The following is a 16,445-nucleotide window of genomic DNA, read 5'->3' on the forward strand; positions in this document are numbered from 1 at the left end:
CCACTCCCCACTAAGCCCCACCTCGTTTTTGCAGCCTACTTTCCGCATATGGACTAGAGAGATTTGTTAAAGTTGAGAATTTTTTTTTATCTGAGCCCATTTAAAACATTAAAACAAGTCATACATGTAAATGAGTTCTGTTTTGATTGGCTACCCGCCCTTTATTGTAGCCCATCAAAAAAAGTAGTCCAGGCAAAAACCCTCAGCCTGAATAAGCGGGGCTAAGCTGCTGTAGGCTGAACAAGGGGATGTATGGAAATGGGTTGAAAATGTACATAAATTAGTTCCTATTCAGACGTCTATTCCGATGCGGTTTAGCCCCGCCCATTCACACTGAAGTTGTACTGCTGTTTCAGCCCAGACTGCTTTCTTGAACGTGGCTCAATTGCACAAATAAAAGGACCGACATGTCGGCAGTAGAGACGCAAACCTTTAACGCTGTTTACAAACTGCAGCCTGGCCGAGAAAGCGAGGCTTGACTGTGGCATCAGGAGGTAAAGGATGCCGCAGCATTTTTTTCATTACAGTATGAGCAACGTATCTTAAAAAATCTCGTCCTTACTGGTTCTTATGCTCCCTTTCCAATTTATGATAAGACACGCCGTCGTCCATCACTGTAATGCGCCTCGCCTTAGCTGGGGCCGTATTTCTGAGGGGAGCAGATATTCGAGTGCGAAAACAGGCCTCCCTGCCATTTGTCACCAGCATCTGAGTAATGAACGAGGAGGATTGGATGTACTCGCTAATTATGTAGAGGACGAAGAGCTGGCCAAATCCCCAGTCAAGCGCTAGCACTGAACACCGGCTCATGAATTAGTGGCGCCATCTCAAATTAGCTGTGGCACAAAAGAGAAATGTAGGACGGTGCTCGTTAGAACCTCTAGAGGTTCTGTTGTGCAGCGACCCCGGGATTTATAGGCAATGTGAATTTCTTAGCGTTGTCAGCATGCCGAGTCTGCCCTGTCGAAAAAAGTTACGCCCATAAGGATTCTTTGGTGTGGGCTTGTGTAATCTAGGTCAGTAGTTCTCAACAACTGGTTCTGGAGTACCCTGTTCTGCATATTTTACCATTTTCCCCGCACTAATGCACCAGAGCTGATGAATCAGCTCATTACCAAGCCTGTCTTGAGATTAAGTGTATGTATTAGATCTGGGAGTCCACTAAAGGATTCAGGGCAGGGGTTCACCAGGACAAGAGTCGGGAAATGTTGACCTAGGTCACAGAAAGGGAGCACAGGGGAAGAGTCTCTAGGGAGTACAGATCTAGTCTTGAGTCTCTTGGGTGTGAATCCTAGTCTCTGGGCTGCAAGTTCAGTCTTGAGTGCAAGTGGGAGTCGAGTCTTGAGTTTTTATAGTGCAGGTCTAAGTTGAGTCTCAAGACTGGACTTGGACTTAAACCATAGAGACTGAAAAAATGACTCAAGAGACTCAAGAATCAACTCGGACTCACGCTCTAGAGACTCAAGACTCAAACCCCACATACTTGAAACTAGACTAGGACCTGCATCCCAGAGACTTGAGAGTTGACTCAGACTCGCACCGCAGAAACTCAAGACTGAGACTTACACTCCAAAGACTCCAGACTCACTCTGACTCAAGCGCCAGAGACTGGACTTGGACTCACAGCCTAGACACTTGACCTGGACTTGAACCATAGAGACTGAAAAAGTCACTCAAGACATCAGCTCCAGAGACTGAAGAATCGACTCGGACTTGCAACCTAGAGACTTAACTCGGACTCACATCCTAGAGACTCAAGATTCAACTAAGACTCAAACCCCACATACTTGGAACTTAACTTAGACCCAGATACTTGGACCCAGATACTTGGAACTTAACTTAGACTCAGACTCAAATTCCAGAAACTCCAGAGACTTATCTCAGACTTGCTCTCCAAAGACTCCAGACTCACTCTGACTCTGACCAAAGCCCAAGACTGAACTTACACCATAGACTTGACTTGGACGTTTTAACTGAGACACTCAACTCAAATTCAACTTAGATCTGCACCCTAGAGAAATGAGAGTCGACTCCGACTCAAGCTCTGAGTCAACTTTAATATTCCTGGGGTGCAGGTCTAAGTCAAGTTTCAAGTATGTGGGGTTTGAGTCTTGAGTCTTTAGGGCGAGAGTCCGAGTTGAGACTCTCGGTTGCAAGTCTGAGTCGATTCTTGAGTCTCGAGTCACTTTTTTAGTCTCTATGGTTCAAGTCCAGGTCAAGTGTCTGGGCTGTAAGTCCAAGTCCAGTCTTGAGTCTCTGGGGTTCGAGTCAGAGTGAGTCTGGAGTCTTTGGAGTGCAAGTCTTTGGAGTCCTTTCCTGAGTCTTTGGTAGAGAACTTTAGGTTAGGCCCCTATTAAAGATCGGTCAGCTTCAACATGGCTTCGAATAACGAGACTTTTACCTTAGACAAACCATCAGTCTGACTGACAGAACTGTAAAGCTACACACAGTAGATACACTGTTTATGGGCAGGTTCCACACATAACCCTGGAAACCAAAGGTTGTCCAAATTGAGTTATGAGTCCAAGTTGAGTTGCAAGACAGTCAACATCTGACTGGAAGTGTTTAGTCTTCCCCTTCCTAACTTTACTTACTTACTTACTCTACAGTTGACCTGCCGGACACCAAGCCCAGCTTGGTTCAAGTGTTTTTTTTTAAAGAGTAAGCGAGCAACCTTAGCCCGCACTTCCACTGCCTTCCTTTCAGCCTCGAGTTGTTACGCATCGATTCGCTGAAGCCAGAACAACGTCCCGCCATCAGAGCGCCAACATTATTATCTGAGTTTGCTTGGAGCCGATGATTGTCCTGCTCTTGGAGCAGAGCATTAATTAAATTGCTCCCTGAGGCATGATGGAGCTAGAATCAAGTTTCGGGGGCGACTATGCCAACGGGGCTGAGGGAGTCCCAGCTTCTCACGCCTGGCAGACTTTTGCACAGCAGCGCTCGAACGCGCCAGGCGCCTTTTTCCTCCCTGGTACCCGAGACTCAAAAGACATAAGAAAAGGAGTCCTTTTTCTTCCAAAAGCTTGAGGCAGACGTCCGGGACATGGATTTGCTTTGCTAAATGAGAGACAGGTGCGGATGTCCCTCTGAGACAAGGGGGAGCCGTCATGCAAATATGTACCCTCCGTGGGGAAGTCATTCATGTGCTTGTCAAATTTGGTTCATTAGCGGAGGAACATTTTGTACTCGCTTCTGTTTCTTCTGCTTGGTGAGACGATGTGATGATGCAGCCCTTGTCTCCTGCTAACTACGCTGGATTGTACCCACTTACCTACCCTGGCATCTCACGCTCAGGCCCTGATAAGGCCATCCTGCAGCTGTGCCAGTGAGTCAGAGGTGCTGTGCGAGTCAGAGGTGTGTTTTTTACCACTGGAGAATAAAGTCAGATTCTCGAAGCCCACGGCAGATCTGTTATCCTGGAAGGTTCCACGCTGACTCGTCCCGTCCTGATTGGCCTTTTCCTGTGCCGGATCTTAGATTAAAAATCGATGGACCTTTGATTCCAACGCCAATCCAGATATATTTAAATGGATCAGATGGCAGCTATTTTGAGCCTGATCCAGTTCTGATCCTTAGTTTTTACCGCTTTGTTCTACCAGAGCGCCCTCTGGCATTATTCCCAGCTTGCAGCAGAGAGGAGCGTTCTCTCGGTGGGTAACACCACAGCCTAACTATAGCTGTGTCCCAGATTGGTCCTCTGTTCACTACACAGTGCACTTCTGCCATTTGACCAAGGACCATAACTGTGACCAAGTGGTGTCCGAAAACGCAGCGCCAAAATTCTCAGTGCACTGTAACAATCCCACAATCCACAGGACATTGTAATATATAGTGTACGATGTACAAACGATGTACACTAAGCAAGGTCATGAAATACCCATAATCCACTGCGTTGTTTGGTTTGAAGATTCACGCCCAGCTTCTCTAAGTGAGACCGACCGCCAGGTTGTTCATGCGACCCCATCTGCCGTCACACTGCAGTGAGGTCACACTGATAACGAGGTGTCCGTAATCGTTCACTACCTCGTGGAAGCACCCTATATAGTATATAGTAATCTAGGGAAAGTGAATAGGGCACAGTTTCAGACACAGCTCATGTTTGAGCCACTTTTCCTGCCAGGCTTTGGTTATTTTCTGCAACATGACATGTTCCAATATCCTTAGACAAGTTAGGGCTAAATGGCGGCCCAATCGTGGACTTGCCCAGATACAGATAGTTGCCCTGAGGTATCTGTGAAGTCCTGCAGGCCCATCTGAAGGCATGGAAAGCAGTGGTTTCCATGTTCTGGATCTTTTGGCTTTTGCTTGTATTCCTGGATATCAGGTGTGAATTCTCCTCTGGTCATTCTGCCGCCTTTGGTTTGAGACCTGCTATGTATAATGATGCTAATTGGTGGATTAGCCCAAATGACTTCAGTCTCACTAGGCCTTCTACCACCTGTGTGTCTCATTCATCACAACATCTTCCTCCTCAGAATGCAGTCTGTAGGCGTACATGTCCATCAAGGTCCTCATCTACTCCTATAGAACAATTAGTATTACCGGGGGGGACTTGATCACAGTCCTGATCCCCAGGAGCTCCGAGCACCACCTTCATGAACGTATTCGGAAGTACAAGATCGAGACGCCACCTCCAACGACAGATCCGTCATCTGATGCTTCTGATTCCTCATCAGCTTTCGGACCAACGCACTCGTTCCATTAGCATCAGTCTAATGGAAACTGACACCCTTGCTAAAACAGAGGTAGATGCTGGGAATATGTTTGAAACGTAAGCCATGTTCAGATTGCTGTTGGCCCCAACTCAGCACGGCCCTTATTAAAATTCATAACGGAGGCGTTTGGTCTTTGGCCTCAGACGCTGCTGCGCTGATTGGGATTTCAGAACCCTTTTTTCAGATAAGAACTCCTTAAAAGGCTCAATTACTAAAATCAGCACCGTGATATAAAGGACTTAAGTCCAGGTCGTATGAAGGTTAATGAGTTGCTCATTATTTATTAAGAAAAGGTGTTCATGGATCTTTATATATGAGGTTCTTCTGGAGCATATTTCCTGTACTATGGGTTCGTATTAGGGGTCAAACCCGTCACCTTGCCTTAGTAAACCCCACTTTAGCAACTGGTGATCTCATCAGATCAAACGCACTCTCTATGGGGACGTCATGCGTGAGCATGGAACTCCAGCGATCACTGAAGGACGACTATGAAAACGGTCTTCATTATTGGATATGCAATATGTCGAATTGCAGCGTCACTGAACAACAACCAAATTGACCATTAGTGACGGACACAGATGGAATTTGACTTTCACTTTTATCCAATATGTGCAGTGAACACACACACACACACACACACACAAACCAGTTAAACACACACAGTGGATAGTGAGCACACATGCCCAGAATGGTGGGCAGCCATTGCTGCGGCGCCCGTGGACCAGAGAGAGGGTGAATGGCCTTGCTCAAGGGCCCAACAGTGGCAGCTTGCTGAGCCCGGGTATCGAACCCACAACCCTGTCATCAGGGTCACAATTCAAAATTACGTCACAATGCACATATGCAACTTAAATTCCAGCATGATGTCACAATGTGTCATGTTTCAGCATGATGTCACAATGTCCGTCATGTTTCAGCATGTATGAGCATGAGATTACAGCATGTCATATTATATATACAATTTTCTCTTTGCGTGATGTCACAGTGTACGTACACGCTGGTAAAGAAAATCAGCATGTTGCCACAATGTTATGTTTCAGCATGTGGTCACAGCATGACGTCACAGCACACATATATGCAAACTTAAATTTCAGCATTTCAGCAGTGTCATGTTTCAGCATGATGTCACAACACACAAATATGCAACGTACATTTCAGCATGATGTCACATTTTTGCATGATGTCAGCACAATGACTCATGTTTTAGAATGATGTCACAGCACACATATGCAACATACATTTTAGCACGATGTCACATTTCTGCACGGTCAGTGTACGTATACGCTGGTAAAAACAAAAAAATCAGCATGCTGCCATAGTGTTATGTTGTCTGGCATGTTTCAGCATGATGTCACAGGGTCACGTTTCAGAAAGTCACAGCGCACAAATATGGAACCTACATTTTTGCATGAGGTCACAGTGTCACATACTGTTTCAGCATGACATCACATTAACTTGGGCTACTGGCTACACTGGCATGTTAGTGTCATGTGTTTCAGCATTATGTCAGTGTTAAAAATAGGAGGCTTACAATTTTTGCGTGATGTCACTGTGTCACATACTATGTTCCAGCATGATGTCACAGTGTCACTTGTTTCAGATTGACGTCACATTGTCATATAGAGGCTGCCTAAAATGAGATCACAGCCTGATGTCACAGTGTACAAATAGGCTGGTAAACATTTAAAAATCAGTAAGTTTCCACAATGTTATATTTCAGCATGACATCACATGTCTGGCATGTTTTAGTATGACATCACAGCCTGATGTTACAGTGCCACAGGTTTCAGCATGCCATCACATGTACATATATGCTGCTTAAAATTTTAGCATGATGCATAATTGCTTAAACTGTCATCGCACACTTATTGTATAAAGCGTTCACTTTTGCGCGTCAGTGTGTGAAGGCATGTGTGGTCGCCATCGCCAGCCGGCAGTGGCAGCAGTTCTGGTCTGAGTTCAGTTCTCTGGGCGTGTCCTGGCCCAGTTAAACCTCACCTTTTATCAGTCGTGAGCAGAAACAGGAAAGTCCCAGGCACTGGCTCTATTCCTCATGCCTGTTATCGCTGACCTGCTTGCCTCGCAGGACTATGCTCTCGAACGGGAGGGGAAAACAAAAGGGGCTTTTCATCTTCTGTTTGGATCCAAAGACAAACTAAAGGAGCCGCATTCACTCTAACAATGCAGGGGAGAATATGCTCGCAGGGCGACGGGCACATGGCTGGATCTTTGAAGCAATCTGTTGCAGTGGAGCAGGGAGCCATGCTTAATTGGGCTGCGGCTGAGAAACGGGATACGGGGTCCAAGAAACTTGGATGAAAGTGGTGCTCTTCAAAACCTCGTAGTGTGACACTTCATCCAAAATGCTAATGTGTGTGCACTGTGTCCAGAAACATTTTCTATCACACTGTGCTCAGCAAGGGGAGAGCGAGGTTTAACCTACTGGGGTTTAGAAGGTTGCTTTAATTCTTTCATTCAATTCAATTCTTTATCATTTCAATCTCCCTGGCTTTAATAGAGCACTGTTTTGAAGGAGATCAACAACTCACAGTGAGAGCTAGCCAGGCTAAAGAACAGCTTCCAAACATGGTGGAGGTAGTTTAATCAACAACTCACAGGGAGAGCTAACCAGGCTAAAGAACAGCTTCCAAACATGGTGGAGGTAGTTTAATCAACAACTCACAGGGAGAGCTAACCAGGCTAAAGTACAGCTTCCAAACATGGTGGAGGTTGTTTTGGTGGCTTCTTCCATGTGGTTCTTCCGTGGCATTGTTCGAGTCTTCTAAAGCACCTTTTTTTTTACGAGTGTAACCTCTGCACTCCGCTAGCCAAAAGCTTGGACACAAAGTTGACAGTTTTAATAATTGCAGACACCAAAGAAAGCTTCACACTTTATTCAGTTTCCTTCATTTAATATAAACAGCAACACAGTGTACAAAATAGAACGTGATGAACAGAGCATACGTCCTCCTTACAGAAACATCATAGTGTAAATGACAACACAGGCAGCACACAGTTAAATACACCAACAGAGGACAAACTGGTCATATTGTACAGCACAGCCGATAACCACTAATAACGAGACAAAGTGTAAACCCAATACAAACAGCATGACTCCAATATCCTAGATCTAACTGTTTGGCAAACACGTCACTCACCTTCCTTCCAGTTCCACTCGCCGTCCACTTCAGCTCCACCCACCTTATAGGTCATCAAGTGTCCCATTACTGACCGTAGCCAATCTACTGTCATGCACTTGTTGCCCCCTCCTCCTCCTTCAACCCCGTTTAGATGGGACACAAAATCTGTGTTTCTAATTTTGTGTTGTAGTGTTAACCAGCAAGGTGGAAGTTAAGGGTTTCCAATAAAGTGGCCATGGCGTGCACAGGCCGTCAGAAATGTCAGCTATGGGAGGTCGTTTCCCAGTTTAATTACGCCGGGCTGGAACGGCAATATAGACAGAAGCCCCATGACAGTATTCTCGGGGAAAGTGGCTGTTTATGTCGTTTAGACTGCCCAGAAAAGCAGTGCTGTGATAATGGGACTGAGTTTAGCGCTGAGGCATAGGTGGTGGCGCGGTGCATATGGTAGCACCATCTGTTCGGCCGAGCACATCCGCACACTTGACGAGAGAGCAGTTCGGGCGGAAACTGCAGGCCGCTGTTTGGAATAAATGACTAACTGAAAACAACAGCCTTCATTTTTCTCAGGCAGTGACAACGTTCAGAAACTCTGCTCTCGGTTGTCTAAACGGTGTTCAAGAACTTTGCCTTCAATCATCTAAACGACATTCAGGAACTCTGCCATTGGTCGTCTAAACGACGTTTAGAAACTCTACCCTCGGTCGTCTGAATGACGTTTAGAAACTCTGCTTTCAATCATCTGAACAACGTTCAGGAACTCTGCTCTTGGTCGTCTAAATGACGTTCAAAACCTCTACCCTCGGCCGTCTGAATGCCGTTCAGGAACTTTGCTTTCAATCATCTAAACGACATTCAGGAACTCTGCCATTGGTTGTCTAAACGACGTTTAGAAACTCTGCCCTCCGTCGTCTAAATGACGTTCAAAACCTCTACCCTCGGCCGTCTGAATGCCGTTCAGGAACTTTGCTTTCAATCATCTAAACGACATTCAGGAACTCGGCCATTGGTCGTCTAAACGACGTTCAGAAACTCTGCCCTCCGTCGTCTAAATGACGTTCAAAACCTCTACCCTTGGTCGTCTGAACGACGTTCAGGAACTCCGCTCTCGGTCGTCTAAACGACGTTCAGGAACTCCGCTCTCGGTCGTCTAAACGACGTTAAGGAACTCTGCTCTCGGTCGTCTAAACGACGTTCAGGAACTCCGCTCTCGGCCGTCTAAACGACGTTCAGGAACTCCGCTCTCGGCCGTCTAAACAACGTTCAAAACCTCTGCCCTCGGTCGTCTGAGCGACGTGTAGAAACTCTGCCCCAGTCGCCTGAACGATGTCCAGAAACCAGACAGTTTTCTTCTGGATGTTTAGCTTTTCAACCACCTTGTCTTTTTAAGACCAGCCTAGACCATCTGAAAGCAGCCACCAGCAGAAGCTGGTCTAGAGCTGGATTGTTCAGCAGGGGAATTAGAAGATCTTCAGGAAGATCTTCAGGGGATTACTCTGTTGGTACTCTCATGGTTTTCTGACCAATGCAGGAACAGATTTTGACAATGCTCACGTCCCTCCACCGCTCCACGCTTCATTTACACATGAATGAATAGGCCACTTCCACATCGATCACCCTCTGAAGGCGTCCACAAAAGAAACGGCCTGGGCCAGCCGTCTTCCCAGAACACAGCAAAAAAATCATTAAAGCATGGACCCGGCGTGGCCTAGCCTACCTCTCTGCCCAGGCACGGCCCATCTGTTCAATGCCGGTCTGGACCACCAGGACACTCCAGCAGAACACCCCAAGCCACAAATGGGTTCTATCATGCCTTTGTAGTAATGAAGTAGTGAGCAGAGCCTAATGGGAACTCTTAATCATGCTGAGGTCTCTTAATTTCAGATGCCAGGTTATTGATCACTGCTATGCTGCTGCTGCTCTGGGGAATGGAGCGTGAGCTCTCTACACGAGCGTTACTTTTTCAACCATGAAGTCCCTGTAAAGTCTACAGTTACAACTGCATTGGTTTAATATACTGTACTAATGTACATTACTTGGCCAAAGGTTTGTAGACACCAACAACGTTGTGCAAGAGTGCAGGAGTGTCCCTGTGGAAGGGAGGCTGAAGAAACAGCCTCTACTCTTCTGGGAAGGGGAACATTTGCTGTGAGAAGGATTTGATTGCGTTCAGCAAGACGAGAGCATCAGTTCGGTCAGGTTCTGATGTTAGATGTTTACTGCAGCTACGCTAACACATGCCAAAGGTACTGGATGGAGCTCCAACTCTACAGAGAACACAGTTCCACTGCTCCACAGTCCGGTGCTGGAAGGTCTTTGTTGCTCACTGGGCACGGTGACCTGGGCACGGCTCATTGGTCTATTTGCAAATGCTTTTCTACAGAGATTATATAAGCTGTGTGTGTGCAGTTTGGACATTTAGTGCAATTAATTTACTGATAATTTACTGGTTATTTAAATAACCGTAATTAACAATTAATAATATGTTCTGTTATGAATTATCTGCACTTCTAATAGTTCCTCATTTGTTTCAAAGTCTAAAAAGGCATCAAATTCCAATCCTTACCCAGACAATACAGTATCACTGATGTAACTGGCCAGATGTGGCCCAGGTTTGGCCCAGGTTTGGGCTGTGCTACCTGGGTCATCCTTCGAAAAATGGGCAATTTGTGTCCCCAGACCTTTCCAACGTTGTTTGAGCTCGGAAACAGGTTGGTAACAGGGTTGTATTTTGCAGTTGAAAGCCCCTAGGAACCTAAATCTGAGTTTTCTAGCTAATGCCAGTTTGTCGGTCACACATTTGAATATTAAGACTACGCCCAGACCGTTCTCAGAGAGGTGTGAGGAGTGCATTTTTGGGGAGGTTTCAGGAGTGTTTGATCAGATTTCTGCTTTGCGTTTTCTATTGGAACTCTCTGTTCCCTGAGGCTTTAAATTGGCCAGTATTCCACTTCTGTTGAAAACCTGTACATGGACCAGTTCAAATATGCTGACCAAAATGGCCATTTTGGTAGAATGACCCTTTACACATTTCCATAGAATTGCCCCTGCTTGAGCTACAAGTCAGGAATTATCGAATCAAATTACAGCACGTTTCCACCGCCACCGTCTGAAGTGCAAATAGAGACCTCACACGTCTCTGACATAAATAGGTACCGTTCTAATAATCCCGACGTCGTCCTCGAGAGGGAAATTATTCCTGGTTGTCTCGGCGTGGGGCGGGTTGTCACAATATTAATTTTAGGCTTCCACAAGATTCCCAACTGCGGAACAGCCAAAGATAGTATTGATGGAGAGTAAAAGTTAATTTACCTCAGTGCTTCTTTAACACGACAGCTCATTAAAGCTCGTTGGAGCGAAGAACCCGGCTGAGCGGAGCCGTCCGTCAATGAGCTGAAACATTTTTGCTCTCTGTCTGTGATGAAGCCGATTGTTTTTCACACTTAAAAAACTAAATGTCAAAACACGCAACCAGCGAAAAAAGAAGCTCATTTTCTAAAAGGATTTCAAGGCAATTTTCAAACACTCCACAACGCAGGTTGATGAACACTTGACCCTTGGCGAGATTGCACCAACACTGGAGGGACAAAAGCACTCGTTAGCGAAAACAGATTGGTTTTCTTACGTTCACGTCTGCGTGAGGGTCGAAAGAGAGAATGACTCAGTCTTTAAACTGAGCTGACGAACGCAACAGCTAAATGTAACCAGAGTTTAAAAAAATAAATACAAATAAAAAAAGGACACTTGAAATTCAGAAAACTCTACGATTAAAACATGAACCTTCTTACAAGGTTAAAACAAACAAAAAAAAAGCACTTAAGACATTCGACAAAAGAACACACGAACATCTGAAATGGACTCAGAGACCTAAACAAAAACACATCTGAGAGAATTGAACATTCACAGACTGACGCTCTTGGCTTATGTACAAGAAGTAACGCTGCCACAGAACTGTGAGAAGGCATCAACTGTGTGAAGTAAAGAAGGAGCATCAGGCCTCATTCACGCCTGGCACTGACTTTCACCTTGGGCCGTGATGAACACCTGATCTGAAGTGGAAAGCGGAAGGTACAGGTGCGAGCCACGGTCCAATGGGTCTTGAAGACGCATTATGATCTGACCATTCCAACCACCTCTGGAGCCATGATAATTCAAAGAACCATTTGGATGGTAAAACGCTTCTTGGCGTGGAAATCAGTAAAAATTAGGGATGTCTGATCAAGGTTTGTACCCCGATCCGATCAGAGTCTCAGTATCAGCCCATACCAATCTGATTTTTATGTTTCCATAACAAACATAGCCCCACAACGTAGGTAAGCTGTGGTACCAGTTTCTACAATCAGACTAAATTTTGATCTGATCTGAATCTGATTTACTTTGATTAAAGCAACTTTTTAAACACTATAGTGTTTAATATCTTACAGTCCAGTCTGACAGACCTCTGACTGATTGACCGATCACTTAGTGTATGTGCATTAGCATTATCGTTAGCATTAGCCTCCTCCTTGGTTCAGAACTGAATGCGCCGCTCAGAGCTGGTTTAGAACCAAAAAAAAGAGGAGGATGGTCCTCTCGCTGGTAGAACAGCGAGCATTTCCACCATAGTTTGGTGTCTAACCAGGTGTAATTCAGCAGTAAAGACGGGATGAGAGGAACGGTAGGTCTTCACAAATGGAGATAACAGAGAAAATATCAGTGTTGTTGCGGAGCTACAACTAAACTGGGTGCTTCTTTAATACTATACAGAACCACTATATGGAGTTTATCTGCGTTCCGGTCACGCAATCCAATGTAGATGTGCTTTCGAGACACATGGAAATGCAAGGTTTAAACAGGTGCACATCCCGCTTTCCACTTGTGATCACTCGAGGCGGTTGTTAATGCCAAGTATGAACAGGGCCTGAGAGACTTACTGCGACCTGAAATGTGTAGCGAGGCCAAATATGCTAAGAAAGAAAAAGCACTGTTGCTGGATTAGCTTCGTTTTCCTTAGCAAGTTAAACCCAAATTAAACAGAAGTGAAAATCCTGGATCCAGTCTGGTTAGGAATACATGTCCCAGTGTGACCCCTGGCTTGTGCCAGAAGAGCTACGTCCAGAGGACGTTTAAGTCCTCTAGAAGACGCATTTCAGAGTTGTCCGCCTTATGCTAGCAGGCTTGAGTTCAAAGCTTCGGTTAGCGAGTTCCACTGTTTCCTTGATGCAACCGATCGGCCATTCCGCTTCCTGCAGTGTAGTCGATTGAGCGCTTAGCTGAGACCTCAAACCGCTAGCAGAAGTACGAAGTGAAGGCTGCTGGAGAATGTGACAATCACAAGCTGAAAGATACGCTACGCTACGCAGAAGTGTTTGCTATAAAACTACACGAAAGTAAAAAAGCATGCTGAGCATGTTGAGCATGACTCCATCCTACAGAAGTTCCAGCTGGGGGTGGGGGTGGGGTTACCTCACGGGCCGCTGCATCGTCTGCTGGTTAGCATGCTGCTACAGCACTTAGCTACGGTAGCTGAACAACTGGCCTGCCTCCTCATAAGAGACGCGCCTTGTCCGGGCAGGCTCGAAGGGATGCCGAGAGATTACGTCCACAGTGGTCTTTGCTTTAGGCAGATAAGGCCTAGGGAAGCGGAGTGAAGGCGGATGGGGAGGTCGAACGCATTGCACAGAGTCTACTACGTTGGCTACAAAGTCATACAGGCACAAAATCTTCCAGAACATAAAAAAAGAGCTTCCCGTGTAGCTGTCCATATGCTGCACCGGCCTCTCACCGAGAAAGCAACTTCCGTCTACAGTACATATGGAAAGACCTCAGGTCATGTCCGTCGCATTATTGCACTCTCGACAAAAATCGCTCTTGCTCGCAAGCTGTGGCACATATAAACAACGGTCTTTAACGGACTTGAGGTCAACTAACAAATGCCTGCATTTGCTTTCACATCATAGACGATAACTTAACAGTAACACAAAGACTTTCTCAAAGGTATCCTCCATCTTAAATCTTAGGTGAATACTCTTAGGTGAATACCTTTGTCTCAGTTTAGAGGGATCAGGGTCCGTTCTTCGTTGCATTCATGCTCTAGTTAGGACAGAAAGAGACAGATGAGCTGATTACAAACGCTTAAGAATATGGACGACCATCTTTGTAAGAAAAGCTCAGGCGATGAGAAGAGGAAGAGATAGCTGGCATAGCTTTGCTTCCCATGAGATTCTTCATGAAAACTTGGATGATTCTGCTGGTTGATCGGTGAAACCAAAGCCCCTTTCACATTCAACACCTGGGCTGTACTGGGATACTCTGGCTGGTAACGGGGGGATTTGAGTTTTGCGGCCCTGATTGGAGCCCTTAAACCATCATTTACTTGGATGACATCCTCAAAAGAAAGGGCAAAGTGGTCCTTCATTTCTCAATCAAATTGCCAAGTCTGTTTATCAGGCATTTCGGCTCCCTTCCCATTAAATTACCTCCAAATTCCAGGAAACAGGGCCAGTGTAAAAGGGGCTCAAGTTTGTAAATCAGGTTGAAGGGGAACCAGCTCGAGCTGCCTAATGTTGGATTCATGCACACGACTGACTCCAGCCCACCCAAGATGAACCGAGAGCAGTACAGACCCATTTAGGCTAATTGAATATGGTCCCCTTCCAACCTTCGTCTGATGCTCGAAGGGTTATCTGTCTGATGAAAGGTAATCGGTGGCTCCTATTACGCTCTGTCGCTGTCAGGGCTGCTTTCTTCAACCGTGTCCTTTCCTTGAATGACATCATCTCCTGTCCGGAGAAGGCAAAGAATAAAAGATGGCGGTCTACACAGCATCTAACAGGACACAGGAGATCTGTTACTTTAGCTACTCGATTGTCCTGAAACCAACGTCCCTAAGAACATGCGAGGTCTCACTGCGATTAGGTGTTCATTAGTTCTATACCAGAGACAAACTAGCAACTCTCTCTTTAAACAGAGGGCAGATAAACAGGACATATATGGTCTGCGGTGATGTTCCCGGCCCGTGCTTGGCTACTTGTTTGTGCATTAAGACAGAGAGAGTGTATGGGTCCGACAGGCCTCAGTGCTTGAGACTTCCTGGAGAAGCCGTTGACCCCCACTGGTCATGACAGCTGCCACTCTGGGTAGAAGAACTTAATGGGGTGGGTCTTAGCCCACTTGGCGAAAACAGCCTTTTCTGTTATGAAACGGTGGCCGCCATAGGGGGCGCTCTCGTGCAGGAGGTATTCGGCACATTCGTCACGGCTTCCGGCTTCGTAGTAGTGGTACGGCACCTTCCTGTAGCCTTCGGATCTGCCGGCGAAGCAGGGGGAAAGGGAAGACAGACAAAAAAAAACATCTTTAGAGACCATCACTCTTAGAGATGGCAATAATCCAATGCCAGGTATCGGTATTAAGCCAGTATGAGTCAGGAAATGCTGGATCTAGCTTGAAATAGCACACTCCCACACTTTGAGATGATGATGTTAGCTGTGTGTTTTTGTCTGTGGGGACACGGAGTGTGTCGGGTAGTTTGAGTATGATTGCCTACCTTTCGGAGTTAATGGAGGCTTCCTCCCCAGATGAGCTAATGATCTAAATGAGCAGTATTGCATACTAATGAAACCCTGTCACTTTCAAAACAAGGTCTTTTCTCCTCAGTGGATGACGTGCCAACATGTTAGTTTGCCAGACAAAGATCAGCCAGGGTGGATCGCAAGAGGCCTAAAGGTTAGAGAGGTAGGCTTGTGTCCAGAAGGCCATTTTTACGATCCCCCAGACACCTAAAAGGTGTATCAGTGGTATGTTATGTTTTTCCATTTTTCTTCTCCAGCACTCCTAAAATTTCACATCATCTCATTTTAGTTCTGAATAGATTCTACGTTCAACCCGACCAGATCAGAATTGCTGAATCGAGTCAAACTGCTCTCCTGAAGAGCGACCGACTGTCCCTTTTACTCTTTTTTCCTCATCTCAGCGACTACACTGAGTCCTGCTACGTTACAAATGAATTCAATTTCACTCCCCCTGCCCCACCTTCTACCTGCACCTGTTGAATTTCAATTATGGGTAAATCACTGGGGTCAACTGCTACAATGGCTCGACACATCATGATAAAATAGATACTTTCCCCCTGCACCGCCTGGCATCGGAATGACTCTGTAGTGGCCATCGTTTGCCACCCCCCACGTTTCCCGTCTACGCTGGTGGCTGAGGTTCGACATAAAATGAAACGGCCCATTGTTTTGGAGCGAGTGCGGAATGCCTAATGGACTCTAACAGCAGAGAGGATAATGGCTACTTACAAACATACTAATCACACCATCTCACGCTTTGCTTATTGGAGATATTTAGATTTTTTTTTTCCAGATCTGCAACAACCAAACTGTGGTGGAAATTTGTAAATTCACTCTCGAGGGCCCATTTCAGGTGAAGTACGAGAAGTACCCACCTCATTAAAACACGGGTACGGAGGTGGTAAAATATGTTGATTTTATATCTCCAGACATAACTAAGGGCCATACAACTAGGTCAGAGACTTCTTTGATGTTCAAAGGCGGGAAAGACAGGGAGGCTCATGGTGGTTATGGCAGTGAACAGATGCATGCACAGG

At 45.9% G+C, this 16,445-nt stretch overlaps 1 protein-coding gene across 1 annotated transcript in view; it reads right to left on the reverse strand.

Annotated features, from left to right (window-relative positions):
* Positions 1-7,623: 7,623 nt before the first annotated feature.
* The window catches only part of st6galnac3 (ST6 (alpha-N-acetyl-neuraminyl-2,3-beta-galactosyl-1,3)-N-acetylgalactosaminide alpha-2,6-sialyltransferase 3), a 75,692-nt gene continuing 66,870 nt past the window's right edge, over positions 7,624-16,445 (reverse strand). Inside the window, exon 5 of the mRNA XM_072688374.1 lies at positions 7,624-15,145. Coding sequence (XP_072544475.1) covers positions 14,956-15,145 — 190 coding nt within the window. The 3' untranslated portion in view covers positions 7,624-14,955. The remainder of the gene's footprint in view (positions 15,146-16,445) is intronic.

This window comes from Salminus brasiliensis, chromosome 9, assembly GCF_030463535.1.
Source record: "Salminus brasiliensis chromosome 9, fSalBra1.hap2, whole genome shotgun sequence".
NCBI lineage: Eukaryota > Metazoa > Chordata > Actinopteri > Characiformes > Bryconidae > Salminus > Salminus brasiliensis.